Source organism: Piliocolobus tephrosceles, chromosome 2 (genome assembly GCF_002776525.5).
Source record: "Piliocolobus tephrosceles isolate RC106 chromosome 2, ASM277652v3, whole genome shotgun sequence".
Taxonomy (NCBI): Eukaryota; Metazoa; Chordata; class Mammalia; order Primates; family Cercopithecidae; genus Piliocolobus; species Piliocolobus tephrosceles.
The window spans coordinates 58,173,732-58,196,390 of NC_045435.1; the positions used below are offsets into that span (position 1 = coordinate 58,173,732).

The window sequence follows — 22,659 nt, forward strand, 5'->3', positions numbered from 1 at the left end:
CAAAAAGTTAAGAAATTAGCTGGGCATGGTGGTGTGCACTTGTGGTCCCAGCTACATGGGGGCTAAGAAGGGAGGATTGTTTGAACCCAGGAGTTTGGGATTGCAGTGAGCCATGTCCACACCACTACACTCCAGCCTGGGCAACATAGTGAGACTCTATCTCCGAAAAAAAAAAAAAAAAAAAAAAAAGAGCAAGCTGTCTGTTGCAGATCCTTCAGTTTTTGAAGAGATGTCCGAAGTCTGGATTACAGGACATATGCCAAATTATAAATGTTGGAACCTAATTTTAAAAAATTAAACGTGGAGCTAGCTAATATGCTGTGCTTGCCAAAGAAAGCTCATTTCAGTGAACCCTTGTTTGGATGATTTTTGGAACCTTCTGGTGGGGCTCTAAATACTCTTCTTGCTAGAAAGCTTTATTGCTTTACAGTGAGACATAATGTTGAATGAGCATATACATGTCAATAGTTAAGAGACGTGTCATAAATCATCTAACCTCAGTTTTACTGTAAATGTAAAACAAAAGTACTGGGGAAACCATAAATCCCATGGCTTGGAAAGCCATGCATGACAGAATGTTCAGGAGGGATTTTCCAAAGCATCGCCTTGCTTTGGGGATGATATATCTTATATATCATACACTCATATTCACCCTCCTTTCTCCCCACTTCCTCTGACAATCGATGTGCAATGAACCATTTTCAACAATGCAGATATGCTGCATCCCCCAGGAATGGCTGAAAAACAGAGTTTTCAACTGGTAGTTGAAACCCACCGTCTGTTTATCTCTAAAGTTTCATTTACCCCTAAAATCCTAATAATCAGAGATTATATTAGTTACAGGAAAAGATATACATCCTTGAAAGAAGATGAGACTCTCTGGACACTACTCTTATCTAAGATGACATGCATCTATAAGTTGTGCAGAACATTTCTGCATTAAAATCTTCTATCTCACTTTTGAAAACTTCCAAATGAATTTGAATGCATAACTACATTGTGATGTATATATAATGGGTTCTATTTTTCTAGCTCTCATTTTTTTAGGTTTGACACAAATCTATCCTCTAGGCAATGGGTACGTACTAAGTTATGCTAATTAAAGTGTCCTTTTTTCATGCAATTCAAGGCAGAGAAAAGACACTGACTCTCTTGCATAAAAAGTCATAGGGACTAGGCGAAGAGGTGGTTTCACTGATCTGATATAGAAGTTTTTTCATTTTCTTCAGATTTGCTTTCCTCCTTTCCTCCCTGTCCCCTCCCTCCCTTCTTTCCTTCCTCAAATGAAGTTATTGACAATCTTTGACAAAAGGTGAGGAAGAGTGGATAAAGGCTGAGATGGGGAGGTGCCCAGACATTTTTAAGAGATAGAGCATGGAAAAGGAGAAAGGTAATTCATAAAATGGAGAGTCCCCAAGGCCAAAAACGAGGATACTGTCTAGGTCACATTCCTTGAGTCCGCTTTTTGAAGAGGGGATCAGAAAAAGGAAATGAGGCAGAGGAATCACACTGCGTTCCCTTGCCAAGAAAGAATCAATTACAACTTATGCTTTGAACATGATGAGAAGTTTGGACAGATTCCTCTGGGCATCCTGTTGAAGACTAATTGGCTAACAGAAGACTTTTTTTTTTTTTTTTTTAATAATGAGTAGTTCCAAATGATTCTTTCCATGATAAGGGTGCCATACAGCCATCTCTTATAATTATATGAAAGAGTACTCTACCCAGATTCCCCTCCTTCAGGCCAATGCATTCTACCTCCAACAACTCTGACCAAGAATATGGGGCAGCTTAAAGCTGTATCACTCATTGAATTACCCCCTGAAGTGGGGAACTGCTTCCACTAAGCTTATACCCCTTATAGGTGATGATCTGAGGCCCATGACTGGCTCATTGGGGATTTAAAGACCACATTCCCTTGCCTCAAGGTAAGACCACTCTGAAGGGCTATCTGAGCTCCAGAGCTCTCAGAGGGACTGGCTGAAGCCCCAGTTGCAACCAAACTGCAGGGCAGTTTCTCTCTCTGTTCAATTCTGCCTTTCTCACTTCCCTGCAGGTGTATCCTCAGAGAGCACTCCCGTGTAAACCTTCTGTATGCAACGTATCATCTGAGTTTGTTACAGGACACCCAGTCGAAGGCAGTAGCAGTAGCCTTAGACAAGGTTCTGGAAAAGTTCAAGAGAGCATTCATATCATTTTTTTACTTCAGTTGCCTCAAATATTTGTTAAATAAAGACAGAGGCTATCATTTGAAATTTGAAATTATTCCTGTTAGTTTTGTTACATTCTGCTTTGCTGTGTTTTTGGTAGATGTTTAATAGAGTCTGGTATTCAAGGAGAGCAAAATGTGTGACATATTAAAAAATAAATACAAAATGGTTCTATGGAGTAGCAGAAATAATAAAAGTTTCATTACCAACATCACGGGGCTCAACTTTGCATGATGGTCAGAACGGAAATGAATGCAGTCACATGGAGGAGCAGCCAGTTCAGGAGTTCTTAGGCTATATGCTGCTCTTAGCTTTAAAATTCTACTACTTAGATTTATGTTTCAACTCTGTGCTATTGTGCTCCTGAGAATGAAATGGAAAAAAAAAAAAAAAAATCTATGCTCTAGTTATCTCAAAATGTTGCTGTTAATGTAAAATTTAATAAAGGAGGTTTTATATTTCTGTTGGTATTCGAGGGTGTGGAACAAAAACCAAACCTAACAAAGCAACACCGGAAAAAAAAATGCAAAACACAAAATTCATTTTTTCTCTGAACCATGTCCTTGGCTTGTGACTATGTTTGTTTGAGTGATACAGGTAAAGGTTATTAGAGCTACCGAGGAAAAATTCATCAGTGGATTTTTATTTTATTTTTTACTATGGAGCTACAATTCCATTATTATATAATCACATATACAAGTACAAACACCTGTAGGCAAAGTGCATCATATGGGTATCTGTTCCCAGCATCGCAAACGCTTCCAAATCAATTGCTAGGTAACTGTTTGTGGCCATTAAAAATATTACCAGCAGAGGAGGGGCAGATCACGAGGTCAGGAGTTTGAGACCAATCCGGCTAACATGTGAAACCCCATATCTACTATAAACACAAAAATTAGCTGGGTGTGGTGGCATGTGCTTGTAATCCCAGCTACTGGGGAGGCTGAGGCAGGAGAATCGCTTGAACCAGGGAGTCGGAGGTTGCAGTGAGCCGAGATTGCACTACTGCACTCCAGCCTGATAACAGAGCAAGACTCTGTCTCAAACACACACACACACACACACACACACACACACACACACACACACACATATATATATATATATATAAAACCTAGGAGTCTAAAAATAAACAATGTAACAATCTAAATAACATCTGCATCTCTATAACCAAGTATTCACTAATCCACATAAAACACTGGATGTTAAATCAAGAACGAAGATGGTGCAATTGCTAAGAACTTGCTGAGTGTTCCTTCTCATTTGACTGTGCTCTAACTCTTTGCTTCTTCCACACTTGAGGGAACTAGAAGTAAAGCCCTGTTCTCCCTGGGCTAATTGTAGGCTTGAGTTGTTCATGCCATTATCCTATAATGGGATAGCTGGTTTGCTTCCGATTTAGCTATTCAGTTTTAGGTCTAACAGCCTGTGGAAAAATATGTCAGGAAAAACTTGAGACTCTCTGTAGCTTTTACCAAGCCTTCTTCATCGTTGACTCTGTGGAGAGGAATCAGCTGTGAGCTAAATGATTCTCCTGTTTGCTGATTGTCCCATGGAACTTGCATGTTTGTACCACCCTAAAGGTGGCATTCTGACGTTTGCCCTCATGATCCTCTTTGCCCTGCTGTATAGTATACACCTTGTCTAGATTGGGGACATACAATAGGTGCACTCCCTATTCTTGCCAGCAATTGCAATCTTGCATTTTCTTCTAATCCATCCTTATACAATCATGGTTGTGAAAATTAATCATGGAATTCCTAAAGTAAATAAAGCCTTATATCCACTTAGAGGAAAGCTTTCCAAAGTTTTTGCTCCCTGAAACCCTAGTGCCTTGAAGTATTCTGTGCAGTAAAATTGATTTCTAGATAAATTTGGGAACCACGCTTCTTAAAGATTCTCAATGTAATGAACATATTAAGGATTCTGAGAGAGTCTGCAATACAAAATGTTTAAATTGTACGTTTTATACTTATTTGATTATAGACCACCACTTTATACCCTATACATCACCTCCCACCCCATCTCAAGAACTAGTGTTGGGAAACATTGATGTAGTATTTACAACTGTACCCTTACATCAAGCTTCACCGTTAAAAAGGCTCTATACTTGGCCCTACCTCACAGAAGTTAATTTACTAAGGTGTCCTTCATCACCACATAATTTGCCAAATGTATGAAAATCATAAGGCACATCTGTGAAATCTTGTATCTACTGTAGTAATTGTGTCTCATGAGGAAGATTTTGCTAAGATTTTACTATTGGACAAATCAATTGTTTTTAATCTTATAAACACTATGGCTGTAACTAATTATGTTTCTTTCTTTGATTGGGTAGCAAGACAGACACAACCAGACCTGTGAATTATACTGAAAGTATTTCTATGTGCTAATTTTATTGCTGCCATTTTAATTTTTCTACTGACAATTCTCCATTATTCCAACTCACTAAATTATTTTTATCGTTTCTATTGCTTTTATTTTTGAAGAAGAAGTCTAGTCCTCACGAAATGAGGCTGTAAGTTCACTGATTTCTTTTTTCACTTATTGAACACATATTGACTAAAGCCCTAAGTTGTATTCCAGGGCTAGTGCTGGATAAATAGTGGTGAATGAAACCAGGTAGATCCTGTCCTCACACAGTTTACAGGCCAGTTTAGGAAGGCAGATAACAATAAAGTCAATGAAAACGTAAATATGGAATTACAAATTCAGAAAAACGCAAAGAAGAAATTGAAGAGGAAAGGAGGCACTGGTGTTATAGTGAGAAATGTGGTATACATGGCCTCAGACCCGCTGGCACTTACAGTCAGGGAAAGGGAGTTAAAGAAGGAATTAAAGATGTAAGGGAGGGGAAATGACACAAAACACAAAAATAATACAACAAGGAGCCAGATCATGCCATGCCTTGTAGGATGTGTTCAACAGCTTAGCTTCTATCTTAAGCATTTGTGATGAGATTTGATTTCCATTTTGTGAGAGACCATTCTGGCTACAGCACAGAGAACAGATTGGAAGGGAATGAGTATAGAAGCAGAGCAACCAGTCGGGGCTACTGCAACAATGTGGGCAAGAGATGAGGGTGTTTGGGCCAGGGCACCAGCAATGCACATAGAAAGAAGGAGACAGATTATATTCTTTGGAAGTAGAGTTTTTAAAATTTATTGATGCATAGGACATATGGGGTGATGAAACAGAAATTAGCGGTGATTTCTAGGTTTCAGGCTCAAGCAATCAGAGAGATATGGTGTATAACTGACTAAGGTTCAGGGTGGAGATTGGTGGCAGGAGTGAGTTCCTTCTGAGGGATGTTAAGCCTACATTGCTCAGGGGAGAATCCTGTACTGAAGACACACATTTGAGGGTTGTCAGTACACACACGGTGTTTACAGCTATGGGAGGGGAGGAGATTGCCTAGAGAGAAAGGGAAAGCAGACAGAGCAAAGGAGGCAAAGTGGATGAGGAAGATGCAGATGTGCTGGAAGGAATAATCCAATAGGAAGAGGAGAAGAGGGGGAGTTTGATGATGTAGAGAAAGAGCAGGAATGACTGAAGGAGTGAAAGTCCTTGAGAAAATGAGAAAGGATAAGAGTAATTTTAAATTGCACTGTTTTCCTTCTGAGTTGGAACACATTACGTTCACCTGAAAAACATCTTTCTGTATTAAGAGCAGTCAGCCTCATTTTTTCTATAACAATTTTATGCATCCTTTGGAACAAACCACCTTTTTTGGAATAAAACTCTTTAGAGCAAATCAGTATGTGGGAAAGTCAATGTGTGTGGAAGCAACTGAAAACATAAAAAGCTCAATTCAAATGTTATTTCTATCACATTGACCATAAAACATAGTCCAGGCCTCCCTTTTCCTCAAGTGCACAGTCACCTCCATGACCATACTTTTAGAAGATGACTGTGACTCTCATTTTATTGAGACTGAGGTCAAAGTTATGTCATACGAAATTCCTCAACTCCCTCTTTCACCCTTAACTTCTCTGAGACTTTACTCATCCTCTCTTCCTACCCACAGAGAACACAGGTTCCTCCTCATTTCCCACAATAACTGATTTCTAGTCCATTCTCCTGCTCTCTCCTTGAGAATCACCTCCCCTCCCTTATATCTTTAACTCCTTCTTTGACACAGTATGATTTCCCTCAGGTTATAAATATTCCCCAATCTCCTCCATCCTCATGATATCCTTGCCACAAATATGTCACTCTCTTGCAGTATATCTAAGTTTCCGTTTCCTTACTTAACACCTGCAAAAAGATCCACTGCATCTGGCTGCTTACCATCCAGCCAGTACAGCTTTTGCATTTATCGAAAGTATTTATTTCAAGGTCACTTGTGAATTCATTGTCACCAAATATATATCATTGGTGGTCTCATCCTGAATGACTTTGTGGCCACAGCTGACATTGTTGACCACTGTCCATTCATGATATCTAGAATTTCACAGCAGCCCTATTTTGTGGTTCTCTGTTTAGCTTTCTGAAAATTTTTCTCTGTTTCTTTTTCTCTTTCATGCATACTCTGCATAAATCAGAAGAGTCTGTCCCCAACCCTTTTGCTTTTTCCTTTTCTCTCAATGAACCTCGCACACCCTTATTACTTCAAAGGTAACAATTTGGAAAGTCTTGTTTCTCCACCTGATCTGTCTCGGACTTTAAACTGGCATGGCCAACTCTGAGCTGCATATGCCCACAAGTAGTGGTGTTCGGTAAATGTTTAACACAGTGGCTCTGGAAAAAAACGCCCTTGAAGTGGATCTATTTCCATGGTGTAAATACTCTCCTGATGGCCAATGTCAAGCTACGAATGTGAACTATCACTGAAGAGGGAGCTGGGAACGGATGTGCAGAATCCACTCTTTTGAGCCCTTGCTAGTGGGCTTCAGCACAACAGTGCATAAGCCTTTCAAATTCAATAAACCAACACTGAACTCATCACCTATCTAACGTGGGTAGGCTACTTCCAGAGATTACAAATAGGCATTAAGAAACCATTCTTTCCTTATGGTTGAAGGATTCGGTCCCATCGTTGTTTTATATTTAGCAATTTGGGTAAGTGATCTTGCTTGGAGGAATACATTCCATCAAATAATGCATCTTACACAGAGCTGCTTTCAGCCTTGCTAACTTACTATAATTGATTACTTTTAGGGGCATGGAAGGTTAAAAAATTTATCCTAATGTCATCAATTATTTCTTTTCTTTTGAATTTTAAACTCCTGTTCCATGATATAATCATGTTGTTTCATGTGGGAAGAACAGTTGAATTACAAAATATTGCTTATCCTGGGGAGAACTGTAGGAGGAATGGTGTACATTAACACCCATGCCCATACACCCCCCCCCCACCCACACACACCTACCCTATTTAATGGAGTCTTTTACCCACCACCTGGATTTCTCATCAGGCAACCTATAATTCTACTATATGTACCCTCGAGGTACCATATGTTGTAATTATATAGAAAGCCAAGTGTTGCTCTAATTAGATCATTTGGCAAAAGGGATTTAGAAACATCATGATGGATATTTACTAGTAGAGATCTAATTAACTCTGGAATATCTGTGATTGAAATATGAAGAGAAAACTCTATAACGGAAATATAGGGGTCGAACTTAGTATATGATCCAAGACCTTCAATATTTACATGGCATCAATACATCCAGGCAGTCTAGCAGATTTTATTTCTAGAGATGACAAAGTTAGGAGGAACCCAAATTATCTGCCTTGTCTCTACTGAGAAGGCACAAAGCACTGCCTGTCTAGTTTTAATATCCAGTCACATCACTTCCGTTCTAATTGCTCTTAATTATATGCCACTTTGGTTTGAATATTTTCATGATCACTTAACTCCATTTGATGATACAGAGCTATTTTCTCTGAACAAAGGCACGGCTGAGGTAGTTCAAGGACTTAATTTACCTCTTCTCCAAAGGGTTTAGATGTTTCTAACCCAGCCCTGAAATCAGACCATCCTACCATTCTCCCCCTCAGGAAATGATAAAGCTATGGATCTGAACGCTGCCAATTTATTATTGAAAATATGAAATGAGTAACAGGAAAAGCTGCTATGCCAGTCCTATGCCAGGGAGGTAATGAAAGTTTTATCTCCCTTTTAAACCTTAGAGAGAAGCATCTAGTGCTTGTTCCTTCCTCAAGCAAACCTGGTAGACATGGATGCAATGAGTGAGACCTGGATTTGAATTCCAGACTTAACATTATCAAGCTTTGCAACCTTAGGTAAGGTAAATAAATTGCCTTCTTCCAGCCTTGGTTTTCTTATCTAAAAGATGGAGTCCCAATAATAGGACTGATCTCATAACATTTTTACAAGGATTAAAAGAAATTAAGCAGAGGGCATCGTAAAGACAAAAAAAAAAAAAAAAAAAAAAAAACGGGAAACGAAAAAAAAAAAAAAAAAAAAAAAAAAAAAAAGCTCGCTAGGTATTACTATTATTATTGACAGATGGGGGGTTGAAAGTGTTCATTTTTTTACAGAGATAAAAATGGCCACAAGATAACCATGAAATACAGGACTAGAGCCAAAGTAATAAGTAACCTAAATCCCCAAGGATCCCCAAAGCCTAAAATGTATTCATAAATACATAAGTGATATAACAGGAGATCAAAGTCTCATTTCTACTTAATGGCTAGAGATTCCCAAACTTCTTCACAGTTAAGCTAGCTCACAGTGTTTCTGGCACTATTATTTTATATCCATTCATATTATTTTACAGTGTTAATAAACTCTAGTTAAACCTGTAGCTTCTTCCTGTTGATGTTTGTCCTTCCACCTCTTCCATGTAAATGCTGCAGATAGCAACTCCTCCACCTGGCTGGGTCCCTCTCTTACCCTCATTTCTTGTACATGACTTGCTGCATGTACATGGGCTCCAGCATGGAGACTTCTCCCTTCCCTGTCTTCTGCTCTCTGTGGAGCATTTTCTTTCACAAAGGCTTAACTCACTTCCTGTTGGAAGCTGATTTTGGCAGACCCTGCCTGACCAAGAGTCTCTTCCCTGTCTGTTCCCTAAGCACTTCTATGGACTCTGTTTGGGCTATATTATGTTAATTTCTGCTTCGCTGGTGGTTTCTAAATTGTTTCATGTGTGCATACAGGGTCACAGTAGCTGAATTTTATAAAACTCTAGAAAGCAAGTCCTGTGATGGCTGTCTTCTCTTTCCTTCTTCAACTGAACTAGACCGTTCATAAATATTTATCATCATAAACTTAAAACACCTGTATAAAATAGTCCATGCAAAACCATGGATCCTCAACCAAGGATGGAGATTTCCCATTACTTCAATTTTTTACTGGTTGTTCAGAAATACAGGGAAGATAACCAGGTATCTACGTTTCTCTCCACTGCCACCATCCCTCACCCTCTGTGTCTTCACATTTAAAGCTCCCTTGGGCTCTGATTTCTCCAGGGAGTTCAGATTTTGGAGGCATGAAAAGAAGTTCTTCCTGGCAACAGCTGGGAGACACTGCTCTAAAGAGCAAAGTGAGATACTTTGGACCTCCAACTAAATTTACTTCCCCTCTGCTTTGCATAAGATGGACATGCTGGAAGTGACAATTTAATCAAAAGTGTAAGTCACAAAGAACAAATAAAAGACACAGCAAACAAAAAACAAACAAAAAACCCAAGGTGGGGGAAGATCATGTTACTATGAAGATGTTTTAATACTCCACATTTCCAGAAATGTACCACGAGTTAGACCAGAGTTTGGCAAACTTTTTCTGTAAAGGGCCAGAGAGTAAATATGTTAGGTGTTTTGATCTGGGTGGGATCAGTCCCACTTAGTCAATCTTGCCCTTGCAGCATAAAAGCCGCCAGCCACAGGCCATTTGTGAATGAATGAGTATGGCTGTGTCCTGTCCAGTAAAACTTTATTTGTGGGCACTGAAATTGGACATCTGCATAATTTTTATGTGTCACAAAATGATATTTTTCTTTTGATTTATTTTTTGCCATTTAAAAATGTAGAATCATTTTCAGTTTGCCAACTGTACAGACACAGGTGGAGGGTTGGATGTGGCCTGTGGACTGTAGTTTTTCAAGGCCTGGATAAGAGCATTTCAGGCAAGGAGAACAGCAGGTTCTCAGGCTTTGCAGCAAGAGGAAGAAGGCCATTTGAAGAAATGAGAGAAGGTCCATGTGCTCAAGAACTGAGGGTAAAGGTGAGTGAAGTGAGACAGCTGGTAGGATAGCAGGCAGGAGCCTGAGTAGCATACAGAGCCTTTCTAGTCATCTCATAAGACTTAGTGTCTATCCTGAAGTCAATGGGAAGCCACTGCTACATTGTCATACCTAAGTGTGCATTAAAATCATATGGGAAACAAGTATTCTGATTCCTGGGCCCCATCTCAGAATTCCTGAGAAAGCATCTTTGAAGAAGGACAGTACGACTCTGCTTTCTAAAATATATCTCAGTTGATTTTGCTGCAGTCAGCCTGGCACTGAGCTACAGAGCTAAGTTTGGGAACAACCACTGGATCTTTGCTCTGAAAATGGAGAAACACTGCCTTAGGAAGTCGAAGTGCTTTCCCAGGTGGGTGCATGGTAAATCACGGCAGATACTACTTGAGTACAGACACTGAACTCAACCAACGGAGGACAGGCTATAACTGAAAAGGAAGTGTGAAGCTCCAAGACAAAATCATTCCCTCACTCTGTCTGTTTCCCAGTGAAATGCAAGCTTCTTGGCTTGCCATGCAATGCTTTTCTCAACTGGATTCTGAGAGATGTCCCAGTTTTATCTCCCCCTGCTCAAACCTTTCTCTCTACTTTCCTTTCAAATACATTTTTTTTCCAGCTGCGTCTTGCACCTAAATATCCTACCACCACCTTTTCTCCAATCCCCTCCAAGAATCAGATGATTTGGGTTGGTTCATTCATTTCATACAAGAACATTAGTGCCTATTCCATTCTAGGTATAGCACAAGGAGCTGGGGAACCTGTATGCTCCAACACAAATCACGCTTTTCATCATGGCCCTTTCAACCTCTTAGGGAAAATGAACACTAATTAAATAATCTATAGCTGTAAATATGAAGTTTATAACTATGATAAGATAAAAAGTCTCTGTTAAATCATGGAAGAAATTGTTTTGTTCCTTTTCTATGACACATGTAGAACCTTGATTTAAATTAGTTTATGTTGCCTGTTATGGGGAGGGGGTAGTGGGGAGGGATGGCATTGGGAGTTATACCTGATGTAAATGACGAGTTGATGGGTGCTGACGAGTTGATGGGTGCAGCACACCAACATGGAACAAGTATACATATATAACAAACCTGCACGTTGTGCACAGGTACCCTAGAACTTAAAGTATAATAATAAAAAAAAAAAAAAAGAAAAAAAAAAAAGAATGAGTTCATGTCCTTTGCAAGGACATGGATGAAGCTGGAAACCATCATTCTCAGCAAACTAACACAGGAACAGAAAACTAAACACCACATGTTCTCATTTGTAAGTGGGAGTTGAACAATAAGAACACATGGACACAGGGAGGGGAACATCACACACCAGGGCCTGTCAGGGGTTGGGGGGCTAGGGGAGGGATAGCATTAGGAGATATACCTAATGTAGATGATGGGTTGATGGGTGCAGCAAACCACCATGGCATGTGTATACCTATGTAACAAACCTGCACATTCTGTACATGTATCCCAGAACTTAAAGTATAATTTAAAAAAATTGGTTGTTTAACGTAAAAAAAAAAATTAGTTTATGTTGATAATCTCAAAAACATCTTATACCAGGGAGAAACATGACAGATATTCATTAAACTGAATTTCTCAAAGGTGTGATGTGGTAAGTTTCATCTTGTAGAAAATTTGGGTGAGGGCTGGTTCCAACGAAATCATTTAAGAGATTGGTTGAATCGCTATAAAATTCACCCAAGAGACAATAAGGGCTGAAAACCAGGGGAGTGGCAAAAGACTTACTTGCAAGGAGGGGATTAATATGGGAGACACTTCGAAAGACTTTTTTTTTTAAAATCAAGTGTTACCTTTAGATTGGACACTTTTAAAAAAGTAGTTTCATACACAAATTCCATTATATGTTTTGAGTTGTATAACCACATGTATGTCTTGTGGGATTACTATGCCACAGACTAGAACCATCTCAGGTAGTCACTGGATTTAGTCATCATTTTAACCCTGGCCATAAAATAACATGACACACTATACCAACACAGAAAAGGCTTGTGGCTGAGGGTGAGTTTATGGGGTCTCCCAGAGGACTGGGCCTGTGGATTCTGACAAACATTTTTAAAACGCAAATCTCCCTAAACACTTTTGCAACTGCCCTTCAGGAGAGTTTAACACCATAACTATTTTATCCATGGCTCTCGGAGAGACACTGAAGTAATGGAAAGAAGTTCTAGGTCTGAATTTGAAGAGCAGTATAAGCTCTCTCTTGTAACTGCATATGCAAAATTAAAATGATAGTACTACCAATAAGCAGGGCAACAGATTCCAACTAGAGCAATGATGCTCATGTTGCTTTGATGTTGTTTTGCCTCCAAGGCAGGATTTCCATTATTATGGAGATGAACTGCCTCTAATTATTGCAATAACATAATTGTTCCCCAGGGCAGAATTCCTAATAACAGAGCTGTATAGCTCTGCAGCAACTGTAAGAGATATCCTGAGGGCAGGTTTCTCATTAAGAGCACATATATAGACACTGCCTCCAGAAGAGAAACAGAATGCCTGAAGCAATAAACTTTCCTTTCCACACTAGGATTCCACAGGCCTTCTGGGCAAATACCTGCCATCACATTTGCTTTGCCTCCCAGACTGCCAGCGTTGTCTTCTGACCTGGGTTTCACACCTTGTATGCAACACAGAGTTGTGCAGCCCGGCACTGGGATTTCCTTCCATGTCTTACATGAATTTCAACTCTTCCAAAAGCCTTTGGGAAGAGAGGCAAATTAGGGTTATGATCCAATTTCACTTTGGAGGCAGACATCAGTGTCTATAAACAAGACACATGAGCATGAATTTCATTCTTATTTCAGTTGGATATTTTCTTTTGCTTTTTTTTTTTTTTTTTTTTGAGACGGAGTCTTGCTCTGTCGTCCAGGCTGGAGTGCAGTGAGCGATATCGGCTCACTGCAAGCTCCGCCTCCCGGGTTCACGCCATTCTCCTGCCTCAGCCTTCCGAGTAGCTGGGACTACAGGCGCCCGCCACCATGCCCGCCTAATTTTTTTTTTGTAGTTTTTAGTAGAGACGGGGTTTCACCGTGTTACCCAGGATGGTCTCCATATCCTGACCTCATGATCCACCAGCCTTGGCCTCCCAAAGTACCGGGATTACAGGCGTGAGGAACCACGCCCGGCCGACTCAGCTGGATATTTTCACAGAATGCTAGACTTGATTTGATTACACTATGAGGGTCAGGCAGACCTAAACATGTATTTTGTTCTGGCAAGATATGCCTAAGAATATGGATGTTTATACAATTTTATTGTGTCTTCAAAACTAGTCCACAGTGGCCTAAAAGTACTCTGCCCAAGATAATGTTAAGGTTCCTAAATCCAGCAGTCATGGTTGCACCATTATTTTTTGGAATGTCTTGGAAGCACCAAGTGCTTACTCCTTGTTGCACCTTTCTTCTCCTTTGGCTTCTGTTTGTTACTTTTTGCTAGATGTTCTCCCACCTCTTTGAGTCTCCTCCTTCACACCTCCCAGCAGGCGTGGCTTCTGCTCATTCTTTGAATGTGTCTGTTCCTCAGGGTACCTTCCTTTGAACCGAGATGTTCTCATTCTATAGAACTCTCTCTGGATGAACGTATGCACTCCAATGCACTCCATGGCTTCTTATCTACTGATTATGTCTTATCTATGGATCTTTATCTCTACTCCTCAACTCAGATCTGTACTTCCAGTTTCCTATGGGACACTCATATAGCACTTATTCTATGCCAGGCAGTGTTCTAGTGTTAAAGAATGGAACAAAACATACACAGAAGGCCCAATAAAAAAGGCCTTTCAAAATGGAAGGAGGCAGAAGAGGGGGTCAGAGTGATGGGATGGGGAAGAACTTGCCTTCACTGGTATGAAAGAAAATAGAATCTCGGGACTCCAAACTCACTATGACGAAGAAAAAGTTAAGCTTGGGAACTGAGTCACGCAATACTGCTTCCCTTTTGTTCCCAGGCCGATAGCTGTAATTTCACAACCCTGTATCATAGTCTCACCCATAAGCCAGGTTCCCACAATGATAGAAGGCTGCATATCTCTCCAGATGGCCTGCATCATAAATGAAATTCCTTGTGAGCCCCTAGATCTTTCAAGATACACATGCCCTGTATAAACTAGCCCTAAAACCAAATTCCATTGAATCTCACCTTGATAATGTCAATTACCAGCTTATCTTCCCAGGGAGAGGAAAAGGACAAAATCAGAAATTATCCCTTGGCTGACCCTGACCAATGCATAACTGACTTTTTCCTTGATGCTCCCTTTTCACATGTAAAATGTACATTTACTGAGGCTGATCACAGCCTCATAAGAATGTAAGCACCTGCCTCCTTTTTTTCCTCTCTTGCTTGTTCTTTCCCTTTTAAATATCGAAAAATCCTTAAACCCCCTTTTGGAAGAGCACCAGTAACAGATACTCCAGTGATATATGTATTTCTCAGCCATGACCTCAACCCTGGCTAAATAAACCTCTACTGATTGAGACCTGCCTCCCTCACTTTTTCATTAAGCTTTGAAGATGGAGCAAAGGGACCATGAGTCAAGGAATCGAGGTGACCTGTAGAAGCTGGAAACAGATTCTCCCCTAGAGCCTCCACAATGAATGTATCTCTGCTGAAAGCTTGATTTTAGACCAATGACGCCCATATCAGAATTTTTACCTCCAGAACTATAAGAATATAAATTTATACTTTTTTATTTTTTATTTATTTATTTTTTGAGATGGAGTCTGCTCTGTCGCTCAGGCTGGAGTGCAGTGGTGCAATCTCGGCTCACTGCAAGCTCCACCTCCTGGGTTCACGCCATTCTCCTGCCTCAGTCTCCCGAGTAGCTGGGACTACAGGTGCCCACCACCACACCCGGCTAATTTTTTGTACTTTTAGTAAAGATGGGATTTCTCTGTGTTAGCCAGGATGGTCTCTATCTCCTGACCTCGTGATCCGCCTGCTTCAGTCTCCTGAAGTGCTGGGATTACAGGCGTGAGCCACCGTGCCTGGACTAAATTTATACTGTTTAGCCAAACACACACACACACACACACACACACACACAGGCACATGCAGCACAAATTTCTATTCTCATGGAATTTACAATCCAATGGGTGGAGGGTGGAGAAGATCGATAATAAAGTTAAAAAGTGGGCAAGGTATGGTGGCTTCTGCCTGTAATCCTAGCAGTTTGGGAGGCTGAGACAGGAGGTTTGCTTGAGGCCAGGAATTCAAGACCAGCCTGGGCAATATAACAAGACTCTGTCTCTAAAAAAATAATCATAAAAAAAATTAGCTGGGCATGGTGGCATGTGACTGTGATCCTAGCTTCTCAGGGGGCTGAGGTGGGAGGATCGCTTGAGCCTAGGAGTTCAAGGCTGTAGTAAGCTATAATCTCACCACTGCTGTCCAGCCTGGGCAACGTAACAAGACCTTGTCTCTAAAAAAAAAGACATAAATAAATAAACAATTAAAAGTTAATACATAGTATGTGGGATGGTGACAAATACTGTAATATATAAATTAGGAAAAGAAGGTGAGGGTTTTACAATTTTAAGTATGTTACTGGGAAAAGGTGTCTGTGAGCAGGTGACATTTGAATGGGAATCCCCATTTGAACGACGTCACCACTTGCAGACACCTCACGTTCAATATGCTAATAATAACCTCTTTATTTGCCCCTTCTCAGTCTTGCTCCTTCTCTGTTTACTCCTATGGCAAATGGCACTGCCATTCACCAGCTCCTCAATGTGGGATCCTAGGAGTCATTTCCTTTTTTTCCTCCTTCTTTTTTCAATCCTTCTACTTACTAGGTCACTAAGTGTTTTCACTTCTACCCTTTAATAGCCTGTATATCACCCTTCTCTCTTTCACTCTCAGAAGACTGACGTGATCCACGTGTTGTGATTTTCTTCCTAGACTACCACCTGGAATTGCCCTCGCTGCATCCTCAATCTTGCCCTACCCTGATTCCTTCTGCATGTTACAGGCACAGTAATCTTTCTGTAGCACGCATATGACTGTGTACTCCGTTGCATAAAATCCTTCAATTCTGTCCATGGTCTTCTGATTCAAGTCTAAACTCTACAGACATAAAACACAAGGCCTCCACGATCTATTGCTGCCCTACATTTTCCAGTACTCCTTCTCAACATATCACCTTTATAACATATGCCTCAGGATTGTTGAAAAATTTATATTGATACTGTGCTACTGGGCCTCTGCACTAGTCTATGAGCACCTTGAGGGCTAGGTTCATGTCTCCTTTTTCTCTCTCTCTCTAGTGCCAAGCAAAGGTAAATACCCAGTGAGTGCTGCATCCATGGAATGAGACTGGAATTGGCTAGATTCACAAAACAGAGTCATGCTGCTGTTCTAAACCCATGCCTGCAACATGCAGGCTGTAGGTCTGAGATTCTTTTTGGAAAAATTCAATGGCATACCTATATCTGCTTACTATCCATATGCTTGACATAATGTATTAGTCTAATATTTAAAAGCATAGAGGGAAATTCTTAAGCATAAGAATAAGAAGCCTTTATTTACACAACATTAACAAGAGTAACAGTTTACTCATTTATTTGGCTTTGGTGAAAACTAAAATATTTTTTCTCAGTGGGTTTTCCAGACAACTAAACTTTCTTGTCTAAGCACCACATTAATTTTTAAAAATAAACAGTGGCAGGGAGTGGCCTTTCTATGATATATCATTCACTTGCTTGCCTTAATCCAAACTCACTGAAGATCATTTTTTCTCTTTAGTATAACAGTAATAATCATCATCCTTTTCTGTGGAGATAAATAAAGCTACCTTTTTCCCTTATTAAAACTGCCTGGAAATGACCAAAACAGTGAGAGGATGCCAAACAATGCTGTCTGAAGAAATCAGATACAAGGGGGACATTTGGGCTTAGAAAAGAATTGAAAGAAAACATAGGGTAGCCTCCCAGTATAGAAAGTGAAGTGAGAAGTGGTGGAGAATAATTTGTCTGTAAAATTCCATAAAGTGAAACCAAAAATGAGTGGAAGTTGCAAGGACATAATCTTCTAACAATTAGTAAGGTCTCCATCATTATTAGTAACCAGGGAAGGATGTGGGCCTAGCCATTGTGGGGATCCCTGCCCTGGCATGCAAGATGGGTTCTGGGATTACGGTGGGAATTTGGCATCAGCGTCTGCGCAGCGTCCATTCCTTCTTCTTCTGGTGATAGCAGCTTGATTTCTTTGGGAAAACCCCTGTCCCATTCTCAGTCCACATGGTTTGAGGCAGGCTTTCCCATGTGGCTCTTAGGACAAGCACATGACTCACGTCTGCCTCATCAGTGGATCAGATCCTCCTTGAGTGTGACTGGTCCAGAGAAGGACACTGACCAAAGCAAGCTTATTTGATTCTATTCAGGAACTCTTGAGATACATTGGAACAGAGGGTGAGTACGTGGCTCCAGTAGTCACCCTACTAGCAGGAGAGGAGAGCCTTTTGGAAAAGAAGCCAACATGTCCAAAGGTGCAGGTAAGACAGGAAGACAGCGAGACAGAGTCCTGATGATACTGTGTGAGCACCTGAGCCCTGTCATACCTGCAGTTGCAATTCATCCTGGATCTTCTCAAATACATGAGCCAATGAATTCTCTTTTGTCCTTAAGCCAGTTTTCAGTTAGGTTTCTCTTACTTGCAACCAAAAGCATCCACCCTGGTTGATACAATGGTTGTATAGCTCCTTATAATTCTAGGATTCTAGGTTTTTTATTAATGATTCTACTATTTCTGTATTTTAATGTTTTTGTTTTTAATAGGTCAACTTCAGTCTTACCTGCCTCAAAGTACCCTCCATCTAAAAACTAAAAGTAAATAAAATAATCAACCTTATTCAATTACTAGCTTAATTCCTCAATTCATCCAAATGATTCCAACTGCATTCATGGTGACTAGAGATCTCTCCTGAGGACTAAAGCTCTTGAGCTGTATGACAGGTCTTCCCTGTTTTAAATGCCTGATATTGCCTACACTGATTGCTGGAGACATATACAAGACAATAAGAAATGTTTTACGTTTATGGATATTCTGCCTACCCAAGAAGAATGTCATAAAATTACTTGAATTTTCAATCTTTCGTTTAGATGCTTGGATTAACATAGATAAGGCTAGTGTGAATATGCTGCATATTTCCAAAAGAATGGGAAGCCAAAACAAGAACACATTTGAATATTTGAAACATATTTTTAAGATAACGAACATGTTAACGTTAAACCAGTGTTTCTGAATCTATATTCACTTAGCTAACTACAATATCACCATAAGGTTGGATGAGATAAAACCTCTTTAATTTTTAAAATGTTGCTTCTAATACCACTACTGTAAACTCACTTGTAGGCAGTTGATTAATTAAAATTGAAATTAAATGTCAATAAGTAAGAGTTTAGCAAAGTCTTTCAAAACATAGAATCTAGGCAGAACATTAATAAAAGGGTGCTTGATCATAAAGTGTTGTTTCACTGTATTATGCCAGTATTTTTTACTTAAGGGATTAATAATCTTTTTAATCAAAGGTTAAAGACTTGCCTTGTGATTCCTAAGATTCTACATCTCAAAGGAGAATTAAGGCTAATGAGGCAGTGCATTAGAAATTATTACTCAATGCTATATAGTCAAAGAATTTTGCACTTCATGTTGGTCTACCAGGTCAATCCTTTCCTAAAATAGGGGTTCTAAATTTTTTTACTCATCAGTTTCATCTACAATTGCTTTTGCTCACTCATCCACTTCATTTTCCCTCTTCTCGATTGGAAAGAAATGAGAAAAATGGCAGAATCTCTTCTCTGCCAATGAGAAAACAATCGTAGAATCTTTCTCATTGTTCACCCATTTCAGAAATTAAGAAATGTTCCACTTGCTGTGTTTTTCTCCGAAGTTAAAAACTAGTGGCTCATGAAATAAACTTGGTCTATAAGCACAATTTGTATTGTACATCCATCAAAATAAAAATTAGTTGCTGACATTTAAAAGTTGGAAGCTCAAACAAACGTCTAGATTTCTAGTTTCTTTTGAAGAACAAGAAGATGAGGAGGTAGGTACCTGACCCGTGTCTCTATATGGCTGAGCGGCAGGTGTCTCCCTTGGATGGGGCACACATTGAAGTCCCCAGCATTCCCCTATATGCTACACCTGGCCAGTTTTTTAATGTATTTACATTAACAAAATCATCATATCTGGTTAATACATTCTGAGTGAGGTGGGAAGGAGGATCAGAACTGTGAGAACACAGCACTCATGTGGAGAGTAAGTGCTAATGTTGACAATCTGGGACTAGCCTGGTAGTCCCAGAAGTGACTGGGTGGAGTGAAGGTGGAGGCGATATATAGCAGTAATTAGGTAATGATGGGGAGTTTCCTCAGTTTAAATATATATATTTTAGTGCAAAATAAATGTTGAAGCATATTTGGACCATATTAGTCAAGTCAGGCATAGATAGAATGAAAACTGAATAAAGACAAGCTTTGTGGTAAGTCAAGTGGTGGAAACAATCAATTAAATTCACTTATATAGAATTCTTGATACTGGCATACTATTTCCCCAAAGGTAATTTAATTAGCTTGTAACAATGGTTAAGCTGTAGCAACAGAAAGCAGTCATTAATACGGTTCAAAATATTAGGTTGTCTCTTTTCTTCCAGGCACATAGTAAGATTATATTTCACTGCTGGGTTGCAGGAACATGTGACTTGTTTTGGCCAATGAGACGTGAGTGAAAGTGCAGTGCTGCACTTCTAAGTAGAGGCTTTAAGAACCCATGCATGTTTGGCTATTTTCCTTCTGCAATGGCAATGTTCCAGAGCATCTTGGTCCACCAGGCTGGACTTGGAGAGGAGGAAAGCTACCACCAAACCACTGATGTGCACTAGGTTCGAAAGAGAAATTGCCTTTTGTTGTTACAAGCCAGAAACTCGGGGTTGCGTGTTACAGTAGCATAGCTTAGCTTCTCCTGATTGACCTACAACATTATTATAACTTTATTCTTTCATGATTTTTGACATGTCTAATACTCATATTATTATTGTCTTAATGTCATTTTAAAATTAAAACTTTTAAAGTGTAGCCTTATTCTGAGAAATACATGTGGTACATACTAGTTATATTTCAACTATATTAAAAGTAAGTACATAACTATTAAAAGTAATCTCACGTGCCACATTTTAAGGAACACTGAATTAAATAAAATAGAAAATGAATCTCAAGTTGAAGACTGCAAAATAAGCAATTATGCTATTGATTTTCAGGTTTGGCTACAAATTTGAATGCCATATCAACATTCAATGAACTACAGTGCTTTCTTGAGATACTAGAAATCAGAAAGGGATGCATACTATGAATTTAATACATGTGTTACTCCCTGGTCCATAGCAAGCATTAAAAAATAATATATGTATGAATACACCATTTATAAACCATACCGTTTGTTTACAAAAACCGTTAAAATGGACAACATTGTCATCATCAGATCTAATTTGTATATGCAAATCCAAAGGTGTACAGGTGTAAAGGGTAGATACATACACATTTTTATAGGTTTCCTTCTTGCATCCTTGAGTACTTGACCTTTAGCATTAATTAAAATCATTATATATACAGCTGGCAAATCTTGTCTTATAGGTGACAAACAGATCCACACATAATTACCATTTTGCAATAGATTAAGTAGATTACAGAAAAAGGTAGGGAATATTTTACAGGGGTGACAGCCAAGAAAAGATCTTAGAGACACCTGCCATTTCATGCAAGCTAATGTAAAACCTCAAATAACTCCTATATATTTGCATTGTATACACTACATGCATTCTAAATGTAATTCATGTATAAGAAATATACAGACGAAGAGTTTAGATATTAGAAAGAAAAAGAACCTGTTGTCTCAAAAAGATGTAACTGAAATAAAAATCAAGCATAATAATCTGCTGCATGAAGAATGAGTTTTGAAATTACAGATAGCCTCAAAAAAGGAGAAACTAACAGGAGACATAATAGCCACTGCCATATAATTGAAGGGTTGTCATAGCAATTAAGACCTGGGCTTATTTACATATGCCAAAGGACTTAGGATGGGGAAAGGTGGGGACAAAAATTTCAGGCTAAAATTAAGGAGGATGTTTCTTCTTCTTTTTTTTTTTTTTTTGAGACGGAGTCTCGCTGTGTCGCCCAGGCTGGAGTGCAGCGGCGCGATCTCAGCTCACTGCAAGCTCCGCCTCCCGGGTTCACCCCATTCTCCCGCCTCAGCCTCCGAGTAGCTGGGACTACAGGCACCCGCCACCACACCCGGCTAGTTTTTTGTATTTTTAGTAGAGATGGGGTTTCACCATGTTAGCCAGGATGGTCTTGATCTCCTGACCTTGTGATCCACCTGCCTCGGCCTCCCAAAGTGCTGGGATTACAGGCTTGAGCCACCGCACCCAGCGAGGATGTTTCTAACTGTTCATCTTCAGGCAGCTCTGGCAGTCTTCAGCAGGGATCATGTGATCTATCTCTGCAGGGTGTGCTTTGTAGAATTCCCAAATCCAGAAGGACTATAAAGATCAATAACGTACCACTCATCCTTCCAAAACTTCTGTTCTTTTTTTAACACTTAGTCCAGGAATAGCAGATAAGTCACCCCACCTTCCCTTTAGAATTATTAATAACAAACCAACAAATTATTACGGGTTAACCAAATATTGAAAATAATTCAAGACAGTACCTTTCATTTTCTTTTAATATGTCCCTTCCTTTCTTCCAGGTGTAAACAGGTTTTGGAGATGCTTTTGGCTTACACTCAATGACAACTTCACCTCCCACTTTGACAAGAGTGACTCTTTTCAGGAGTGTTCTTGAAAAATCTGGACCTACAGCTGAAAGACAGTGAAAGAACAATTATTATGCAAAACAGTCTTCCATGAGATAATTCCTTAGTCCCTCCCTCCCTCCCTCCTTTCCTTCCTTCCTTCCTTCTTTCCTTCCTTCCTTCCCCCTCTTCTCTCTCTCTCTCTTTCTCTCCCCCTCTTTCTTTCTTTCTTTCAGATGGAATCTTGCTCTGTCACCAGGCTGGAGTGCAGTGGTGAGATCTCAGCTCACTGCAACCTCCACCTCACAGGTTCAAGTGATTCTCCTGCCTCAGCCTCCCGAGTACCTGGGACTACACGCACGCACTACCATGCCCAGCTAATTTTTGTATTTTAGTAGAGATGGGCTTTCACTATGTTGGCCAGG

At 39.8% G+C, this 22,659-nt stretch overlaps 1 protein-coding gene across 5 annotated transcripts in view; it reads right to left on the bottom strand.

Annotated features, from left to right (window-relative positions):
- CNTN4 (contactin 4) overlaps positions 1-22,659 on the bottom strand; it is a 976,954-nt gene that overhangs the window by 115,599 nt on the left and 838,696 nt on the right. For all 5 annotated transcript variants that reach the window (XM_023218604.1, XM_023218608.1, XM_023218606.1 and 2 more), the window contains one exon: positions 22,151-22,301. In XM_023218604.1, coding sequence (XP_023074372.1) covers positions 22,151-22,301 — 151 coding nt within the window. The remainder of the gene's footprint in view (positions 1-22,150; positions 22,302-22,659) is intronic.